Source organism: Phaethon lepturus, unplaced genomic scaffold, assembly GCF_000687285.1.
Source record: "Phaethon lepturus isolate BGI_N335 unplaced genomic scaffold, ASM68728v1 scaffold49533, whole genome shotgun sequence".
Lineage (NCBI taxonomy): Eukaryota > Metazoa > Chordata > Aves > Phaethontiformes > Phaethontidae > Phaethon > Phaethon lepturus.
Genome location: NW_010530736.1, coordinates 1,671 through 11,508, shown reverse-complemented (window position 1 = coordinate 11,508; position 9,838 = coordinate 1,671). Strand labels below are relative to the sequence as shown.

Below are 9,838 nucleotides of genomic sequence, written 5' to 3'. Positions count from 1 at the left end.
GAACATACTCACGGGCCATGAAAACCAGCCCCGGGGAAGAATAAAACTCCCCGGGACACCAGGGAATTAAAAACCACTGCCGGGTGGCGAGCAGCTTGCCGGCCCCTCCGCAGAGCCGTCTGGTGGGGAGTGTCATCTGCTTCCGAGCAAGTTGGGACAGTCAATTTAAAAACGAGCTCGCCACAGCAGCATGTTAAAAAATAGAGCGTTTATAAGTAAATCAAGGCAGAGACAGAACAGAGTAGACGGAACAGTCTACAGTTTCACAGGGGACACAAAATTTGATGTTTTTCCCAATTATACATGTACAATCTAGAGGCTAGAAGAGCGAGAAGTCCTCTGCCCCAAGGTAACGGAGAGGCATGCCTGCACGGCCGGGAGGAGCCGAGATGGTGCAGCGAGGCAGATCATCTTACACCGTCCACGCGTACCGTATCGCTAAACACCGGGCACTTTTTCTTGGGTGTAATCAGCTGTTTGTTTGGGTTGGGGTTTTTTCCTCCAAGAAAATCTGTAAAGGGAGAAATTAAAAAAAAAAAGGGGGGAGGGAGGAGGAGGAAGAAAGCAGGAGGAAGAAGAAAGCAGACTGCTTTCTAGACTCCCTCTGTCACTGGGATCAGCTTAGTTGTTCACCTCTTCAACAAGTATGGGTAGTATAAAAGGTTAGAAAGAGTGGATATAGACTAGCTTTTACTCCTGATTTTATTTTTCTGCTTTCTTTTTTAAGTAGTCTGAAGTGGTTGAGAGAATCCTCCCTCATTGGCAAAGTCAATAGGAGCTGGTTGTAGTCAGTGGGAAGTCCAGACTGTTTGTTGTTTGGTGGTAAGTGACAAACAGTGCTAGATTATTTTGCTTCTGTTTTGGGGGGGAAAAGGGGCGAGTGTGTGTGAATTGGGTGCTACATGGAAGGAGCGGGAGCTGCTCAGTCGCCAGCCTCGTTCTCTTCCGCCGTCTCTCCCGTGGTGGCGTTCTCTGCGTTCTTGGAGGCCTGCGGAAACAAACCCACAGCAGCGGTCAGAACCAGGGCTCGCTCGGGGACCACACGCAGCCACAACGCTGGCAGCGGGTACGGTGCAGCCCACCGAGAGGGTCCCTTCCCACGAGGCCGCTGCTTTTGTCCCCCCGCTGCCAGGGGAACAGCAGGGTATTCTTTAAGGGCAGGCTGGGAGGCGAGCCCCAAACACAGCCTCGGAGGGCCTGGGTAACATTTGGGCGCTGGCGATCGCAAGAGATAACGTGCCACTACTCCCCACAAAACACAGCCAAATTACCTTCTTTTTCTTCTTTTTCTGGGTCTTCCGGCTTGCAGAACTTTGTAGAAGGGCCTGGAGACAGGAAGGAAACATAAGCTAGAAAGCAGTCTCCTTTTTTTGACGGCAGATAAAGAGAAATGCCTTTAAAGCAGAACAAGCACCACCAGCCATGGAGGGAATGGGGGGAAGTCCTAACGGGCAGAGCGATAATGCCACAGCCTCACACCCTGCCGAGGTATGAGGCCTTGGAGGCAGCTGTTGAGACTTCCCAGGCACTCCTAGGAAAGGCTGGGCATCCTTATCGAGCCACTAGAGCTGCTGCTTGATGCAGGAGATAGGGGCCCAACCTGGTCTTAAGCACACTTTTTCCTACTTCATCTCACGCCTCAGCCGCTCCCTGCACAGTCTTACAGATTTTACTTCCCCCCTTCACCCCGAGGGATGCAAAGACAGGGTGAACCATGCGACGCATTACAGCTATTCATTACTATTTTTAAACCAACCTTCAGTTCTCCATCTTGCACCTCGAACTCTGACTTGTAGAGTTCCGGTTCAAAGGGGCCACTGGTTATCCTCATAGGACCGTTGGGCATTAAAAGCACTGTGAATTTGAACTGTGCAACGAACTCTCCTGCAAGACAGGAACGGGCGTTATTCCACCACAGCCCCCGTGTATCCGATCCACCAGGTAACAGGGTGGATATTTCCAAACAGACATTGTTTCGATTCCTATGCCACTTCCACGCTGTCACTGCTAAAAAACATCTCGCAGGAACTTCTTAAACCCACCCAGGCCAAGGCAAAACAATTCCTTCAGCACCACACCCCCAAGCCTGCTCTGTATGCACACCAGAGAGCCTCGGCCATCTCCTCCTGCCCAGGAAATTACTCCACAAAAAATTTCATCTCATCACTGGAACGATTCCAAAACAAGATCCAGGAGCCAACGGGTAGCAAGTTTCCTGGAGGATAAATTCCAGGGCCCTTGAAGTGCATCTCTGGTATTTATACAGCGACAGTCAGCACCCGTCTCACCAGACTCCGGAAGCGACCGACAGTTGTCTGCCGAGTGCCCGTCCGCACCCGGCGCTCAGTCCTCCCACCGCCAGCGCTCACCTTCCTTTTCGTAGAGGACATTGAAAGGCTGGAGCAGCTCGTGTTTGGCGCATTCCACCACCCCCATCCTGGCCTTCTTCTCATCCTCAAATGCCCTGTGGAAGAGACAGAGCCACACCTGAGCTCAGGCCCTTTCCTAGAAGCCAGATTCCACCCCGCAGGTTTCAGAATTGCCACCAGGGTCAGGCTGGAGACTTTATTCACTTGCGTCCCTCTCGCCCCGGCAGTGTCGAGGTGCAGTGACAAAGCAGACTTGCCAGAGCAGGCAACTGCCAGGTGAACCGTTACCTCCGGCGAGTGGAAAAGGCAAGTGGATTTAAGGACGAAAAGAGCTTAAGTGAACGTTTTCCCTAGTTTGCGAGTACATCACTTACAAAAATTGACTGGAACTGCCTTGCCTCTGCACGCTGACACTGCTTTCACCCTCTCGGTTTTATTTTAAATGCAATTCCCAGCTCCCCACCTGCCACACGAGGCACAGGAGATTCTCAAATCCTCAGGCTCTGCCTGGGATTCCTGCTTAAGCCTGCAACATCCTTCCTACACCCACTCCTAGACTCAAATACAGAAAACCCCAACGTACAGCAGCAGAGGCTGCCTCCACCTCTGTGACAGGACGGCGAGAGCAAGCTGGTTTTGCTGCCAGCATGATCTGTAAGCTCACGCACACCATCCAGCTCTGAACACATGGGGAGGCCATGAAGAAGAACAAATACCTGAGAGTAAATGGCATAGTATCAAAGCGCCTCTCCACCTCACTGAAAAAGGCACGGGAGGTTTTCATCTTCAAGCCATACTGTTTGGAGGGGTCCCTTTTGTAAATCGTAGTTCTCTGTCCAGCATCCTTTGCCTGAAAATGCAAACACAGCTGAGAGACCAGGAACGCAGCACAGCACTCCCTCAGCCATGTTAGCCAACTGCCTGCACGTCCTGGGACGTTCACCTCGGACAAGCACCGTCCGTACTCCCGACACTGTAAAAGTGCACGGAAAGTGCTTTTTGCATGAAAAAAGCTCCACCCAAAGAGACATAACGATACCCAGGCAACACGTATCCATGGCTGGAACTGGCACCCACAAGGATGGGGCTGCTGGCACCGCTTGCTGCTGATGATGACTATTCTGAAACACGGCTGCTCTGACCACACGCACAGAGGAACAGCAGGCCAGGAAGCATCGGACTCACCTTTCCCTCTCCACTGCTGACAAGAACATCAACAGCATAAACTTCATGGACCTCAAATTCTGCTTTTTCATGGTCCTTCCTGGATGAAAAAAACTTTGGTGAGTCAAAGAATGGTAAAAAGAAAAGACAAAACCTCCTACACAGCCACAATACCTTGAACAAGCCCACACTGGGCTTAGCCAGAGATCTACAAGCACAAAGCAGTGCTAGAGAGTGACCAGGTCCCTGACCAAAGAGCAAAAGCTGGCACAGAAGACTCAAAAGTTGAAGATTAACGTGCCAGGCAGCAGAGCTGATCAGTAACAGGCTGGCAGAGAAAAAACAATGACAAGCCAGTGCTGCTCCTGCCCACGACAAGTAGCTCCATCCCCAGTAAAGGGTGGGAGGTCTCAGACATTCAGCACCAGCTCTTTGAACTTGTGGTCAGGTCCCAGGCAGGCCAAGAGCCTCACCACACCTGAGAACGCGGTGAGAAGCCCAAGTGCTGGATTTAAAGCCACTGAGCTCTAAATATTCAGTGTGAGACCCAACCCCGAGGGATCCCGGAGGGAGACGAGCTGCTGGAACAGAACAGAATGGCATATCCAGCTCATTAGCTCAAAGACAGCCTGAGATGCTATTGACCACGATCACCATCCAGTGGGCTCCCGGCAGCTTCTGTGAGGCAAGCGACAGGTCTTGGCACAGCTCCTGGTGAATTAGCATCACCACTACAACTAGCAACAGTTGGTTATTTTGCTGGCAGCCTCCAGCAGACTCCTTCGAGAAACTGGACAGGAACCAAGAACACTCGCAGGTGCCAGCGAGGAGCCTCCTGTCAGTGACTCCCAGCCTTTCTTTCTCAGAACAACGCCCAAACACAGAGCCACACTTCACGTTAACGCAGAACGGAGAAGATACGGGGCTAACAAGCTACGGGTTTGCCATACTGGGTCAGACTTCAAGAAAGAGGCCATACAGGGAGCAGTCTATACCCCAGTTAAATTAAACATACCTGCTACATCCCCCACTTGCTACCGCAGCGAGGAACAGGGTCATCATTCTGGACCTAGTCACACCCCTCCCAAACACTGCTGGAAGCAGCAACCCCAGAGGTGATGCTCACTTTTGCTGGTCTGTAGGGTTCTGGATGATTGTTTTCTCTCCATCGATCACATGCTGTTTCAGCTGGTGCGACAGCATCCCTGCCGCGATAAGAGAATCCATTAACACCTCTGAGCCGCAAACCAGCTACGCAGTGACTTGCATTATTAACACTCCGGGGCCTGGGACTGCAGCCCTCAGCTAGAGCGAGCAGTAAAGCAAACCATCTTCGGTGTTAGCATTTCCTCAGCTTCCCTCAGCTGTGGCCTGTCAAGTGCATTATCACACAGAGCTCCCCAAAGCCCACTCTGACTTCAGCAACGCTTCCCCGCTGGCAAGGAGGAGCTGCAGGCTCCCGCGAGAGGTGCAGCCAGCAGCCAAGCACTTTTAAGTACTGGCACTTCTCGATTAGGCATGTGCACTACACCAGTGGTCTGTAGCAGACTGGAGGTGAAGCCACGGGAGTGTGCAGTGCACCCTTGGGTGTTTTTAAAGGTTCACAATCAACGGAAACTTTCAGTCTGTTCCTCAGTACCTCGGCTGTACAGTACTCAAGGTGTATTGGGGGGGTTTGCTTCGCTTTTCCCTTCTGTCCTACAATTCACCTTCAAATCCAAGTCTAGGAAGAAGTACTCGTGGCCATTCCTGTTCCGCACCACCAGCCCAGCCAGGACAGTCATACGTCTCCATTCAGGAAGGACGGCTGCCGCTGGCGGGAAGGGAAAGCACAGCCCCAGCCGCCAACATCTCCGTTTGTTTTCATCAACTGGGGCCTTATGCTGCTGCCAGTGCCTAGATAATTACGGCACTTGACTGTTTCCAAAACAGTGGCTGCTTAAACTCCCTTGACAGTGTGAGCGGACGCCTCCTCACTGCAGCTGATGCCATGTTTTTTCACAGAGAAAGGAGCAGAGCATTGAGGAGACCCACAAAGCCATCCCACACAAGGAACAGGGAACCGATGTTCCAAGACGGGGCTCAGGCGACCGAAGGGACCAAGCCAGCTTTACGGTATTTCAGGAAATTTAACTAATAATGGACCAATTTAATTGTGGCTGAAAGACCCATTTGACAGTGATGTCACTGACTAGGAGAAAAGCATCTGCATGTGCCAAATGTCAGGCTAAGCTCTCTCGCCACCTTCCAGACAAGAAGCCAGTGGTCTCATTTCTACCAGAAGCTATCCCAGCGCCTTCCCACTCACCCGTTATCAACGCTGCAAAGAGAACGTGAATCAGTTTAGACTTGGAAGGAAATTACATACCCTCCACGTCTATGGGCTTTTTGCAGTGGCTCTTGGATTACAAACAAGCTCTGTTATGTATTTGATAAAGCAGTTTTAACTACAAGTGAAAGGATTAAAGCAAAGGGCCATGCGATTTGCCCAAGGTCAGCACGAAGTCCACAAGCCAGGACACTACCTACCAGCGTGGAAGCCCGTGTCTATTGTTCCTAGATTAATGCATCTTTAAAAATAAAAAACCCCCACAAAAAACAGAGGACGGAACAAGAAGCTAGAGAGTTTTGAAAGGATATTTTTAGCAAAGGCTGCTGCACTTAAAGATGACACGTCTAGGACTCATAGTCATTAAACGTTTCCCAGAAGGTGGATGGGGCAGCTCAGGCTCTAGTGTGCGGCTAAAACACCGCTACCTCCCATCAGCTGCTCCCCCGTCCTTACCTTCAATCGGCGTGCAGTGAAATGAGTGGGCTATTTTGTTCCATGCGTCTGTCACTTGTGTGTTCTGGATGAAGGACACATGGAAACATATTAAAGATATAAAATTCAAGCCACAAGCATGACAGTTTTTAACTCAATAGTGTTCTGTGACAAAACAGGCAGGGTTTCTAACCAGCTGGTGCTCTAACACCTCCAAAGAAAGGAGAAACAGTGTCAGGCTTCCGTTTTTAATCCTGTGTCAACAAAAACAACATGTAACATGAGGTCAGCTCAGCCTCCCGCACTGCACCCAGTGCCTTCTCACAAGCCATTCCTCTCTAGGGACCACACTAGAAACCATGAGTGACACAAGTATGTTTGGAATAGTGACACAGCGACAAAGGAGACCGCCTACGACTGCCAAGGCGCCCGAGCACCAGGCGAGGGAGAGGTGCAAGTGGGAGATTTCAGGGAGCACTGTTCAGCGGCGCTGCTGTACATGCTCAGCTGCCTTCAGCGTGGAAAGGACCTCGCTTTGCGAGGCGAGTGGGAGCACCGAGGCTCCTCTGCGAAGCCACCGTCACACAAGGAAGAGCTCGGGTCCCGCAGGGAAGCCAGAGCTGCCGACAGAGGAGTCGCTGCCGGCTGCCCCAGCAGGCCAGTGCTCACCCCAGCAGCGGCTCAGCTGTCTGCAGACAGCTGCTTCCAGATTCCCCACATCGCTGGGCAATGCTTCCCAGGCAAGGTCACACCCTTTTATTTCTACGCACGACGCGACCACGCGGCACAGGCAGCGTCTGTACTTGAGCTCCTCGCCCTGTGCCCAGACACACTTTCCTCCGTATCAGTCGCTCACCTGGTTTCCAGGCTTTACCAAGCGCAGAGCAGCTTCAGCGCAGAGATGAGCCGCCTTGATGACGTCAGCTTTACGGCCCGACACAGGGTTTTCCTGAAAAACAGAAAAACAAAGGCTCTTTAAAGGTATACTCCTTTCCTTCTTATCAGGCAAGAACTGTTCCGAGTGTCTAGAGATGGAGATTCTCCATCTAACTGGACACCCTCCCCGCGAGCTAATGGGAAATCTAGCTCAGAGGTGGCAGGGCTTCTGGCTTCACAGCTCGAGCATTAGCCTCTCCTCCATTAAAAGAGCAAATGAGTATCGGCCACAACCAACCTGGTGCTCTCACACGTTTCAACAGAGACACCCTAGTACGCGCGTATCACTGTCAAAGACTGAAAACAGAACAAGACTCTCCTGTACCCAGAAATACAGACCGGAAAGACTTCAACATGCAGCCACTGGAGAAAAACCATTCCCAAAAAAACCACCGCTATCCTCCTCCCAAGACTACAGCTAAAAATCTGTCAGGCGACTTTATGCACACAACACTAATTCCCACTGCAGAAGCGTGGCTTAGTGTCACTGCCAAAACGCCCAACCGAACCACGCGCGCCACAGCGGTGTCCTCACCAACACGCGCTGGGGCTGCAATCAGCCCCGGGTGAGGAAAGCTCACGCCAGCGCGTGAAGGCAGGAAAAGTGGACAGCAGGGACTAGTCTTGGGATCACCCCTGAGCTTAGGTTTGCAAAAGTGAAGGCAGCGACTCCCAGCAGCGCGACGCTCTGCTCCCTGTGCCTCGGCCAGTAGAGGGGGCAGCAAAACCAGTCTGCCCAGTCCGCCCCACAGCCCCAGACACTCTACATGCAAACCAACTCACTGCAGCACCACTCACACATGGTGTGTCTCAAATTACTTATAACCTTGCAAAATTGTACGTGTTGAAACAGTCAGCCCTCATTTTCCCGAGGGATGAATGATTTTGAGGAAGGGGACTGTTTTCACCCTGTTGCTGCTGTGACACCAGACCTGCGGCGTTTTTGCGAAACGAAGCAGACGCCTCTCTGAGGCTCCACGCTGCTGCTGCCTTTGGAACCAGAGGCACCTGAACATCAGCTTTTTAATCTCTCCTTCACATAAAGCAGCAGCGGCAAGAGACACCGCTCCAGTACAAACCTACCTTTGAGGCGTCTATAACAAAACTGTGTGCTACATTCGCTATGAAGCCATCGACATGGACTCCCAAGTCACTGCAACACAAAGAGGGTTAATTATAGGTGTGGCATCATGGCTCAGGAAACTTGTGTGACTTCTAGAAGCACCAGAAGACTCAAGCATGTTTCAAGCACTTCACTTGACTAGCTATTAGGTTCTTTAATTAGCCACGCCGAGGAAGTATTTAACACACCAAGCAGGATTAGAAAGTAAAGCCCGGGCACCAACAGTAAATTCATGAGAAGTATAAGCAGGACACTTACATTTTGACCAAGTCCCCGTCTTTGAGGATGTAGTCTTGGTCACTCTTCAGAGGGGAGAAGTGACAGACACAGTTATTTACCGATATACTCGTTGGGAAGGCAATACCTATAAAAGGGGAAAAAAGTACTCCATGAAATGGTGCAGCCTCACACCTGGCACAGGCAGCAGCCCCGTCAGTGCAGATCGTCACTCAGGATTTTGGTTTTTGAAGTGCTGTAAAATGCCCTGTTACACAAGTCTCTAGCCAAAGAGCCGGGAGGAATGCAGCACATGGTCTGCTCCCGCACCGGCTCTCCTTTTGCCCAGGCAGCCGGCAGAGAAATACATCCAAGGCAGTGAGACACCTGCAAAAGGGACCTCAGGCCTCCAGAACAGAGCTTGGGGAGCTCTGGGCGACACACTCGAGTGTCAGACAATTTCCACGCAATACCTGTACCGCAGGTCTTCCAGAAGGGAGGACACGGAAACATAAGTTACTTTGGACAACAATGTGGATGACTGGGTGCATCGAAATGGGAAGCTGAGGCTTATCAGTGATGCCTACCAGCAGGGCAGAAAGGAGGATCTGGCTTAAAATTGGCTTTCTGCAAACAGAAAACTACTTCTTACACAGAGTAGTGCTTTCTGTGCTCTTGCCCATTCACAGCAGACACCCAATGGGACCAAAAACCATGGACATGCTGAAAAAAAGAAAAATCTTTGGAGCTGACCTCACCTTTTTTCATTTCTTTTTCCTTCTTGAAAATCTTGCCAGTCTCTTCCATGATCATGGCATCTCCCTTCTCGCACAGGCAGAGAACTGATGCTCCAGAGTTCGCCGCTTCGACCACCGCACGCAGGACCCCTTAATTCAAACACAGACACGGAGCTGCTGAAGCATTTTAACGATAAACAGCCTTAAATCTAACATCAACCCCCATCACATGGCACCGCAGGGGAAAGATCTGTTTGTTTTCTAAGAGGGAACAAGACTCTGGACTCAGCTCTTCACCAGAAGGACCGTGGACAGGCTGAAATCCCGCTTTAATTTTTATTTTGGTTTTGGGAATGTTTTCACAGAGAGCATGAGCAAACAAACGCACATTGGGGTTTGCGCAGATGAAGCGTTGTAGCTTCAGACACCTGCCTGCGCAGACCGAGGTCTGTCAAACAAAGCAGCCAAGCAGAAACACTGCTCTCCCACATTCTTTCTGGAGAAGTCAGAGCTACAGGAACAGGTTTGA

The 9,838-nt window shown here is 51.1% G+C and overlaps 1 protein-coding gene across 1 annotated transcript; it reads right to left on the bottom strand.

Annotated features, from left to right (window-relative positions):
- Positions 1–888: 888 nt before the first annotated feature.
- PA2G4 (proliferation-associated 2G4, 38kDa) lies at positions 889–9,495 on the bottom strand. The gene is given in 13 exon segments (XM_010284340.1): positions 889–988; positions 1,272–1,325; positions 1,757–1,884; positions 2,370–2,464; positions 3,086–3,219; positions 3,555–3,633; positions 4,660–4,738; positions 6,319–6,382; positions 7,154–7,246; positions 8,317–8,386; positions 8,615–8,720; positions 9,331–9,477; positions 9,480–9,495. Coding segments are annotated over 13 exon segments (1,131 nt in total). The 3' UTR covers positions 889–922.
- Between the last annotated feature and the right edge of the window lie 343 nt (positions 9,496–9,838).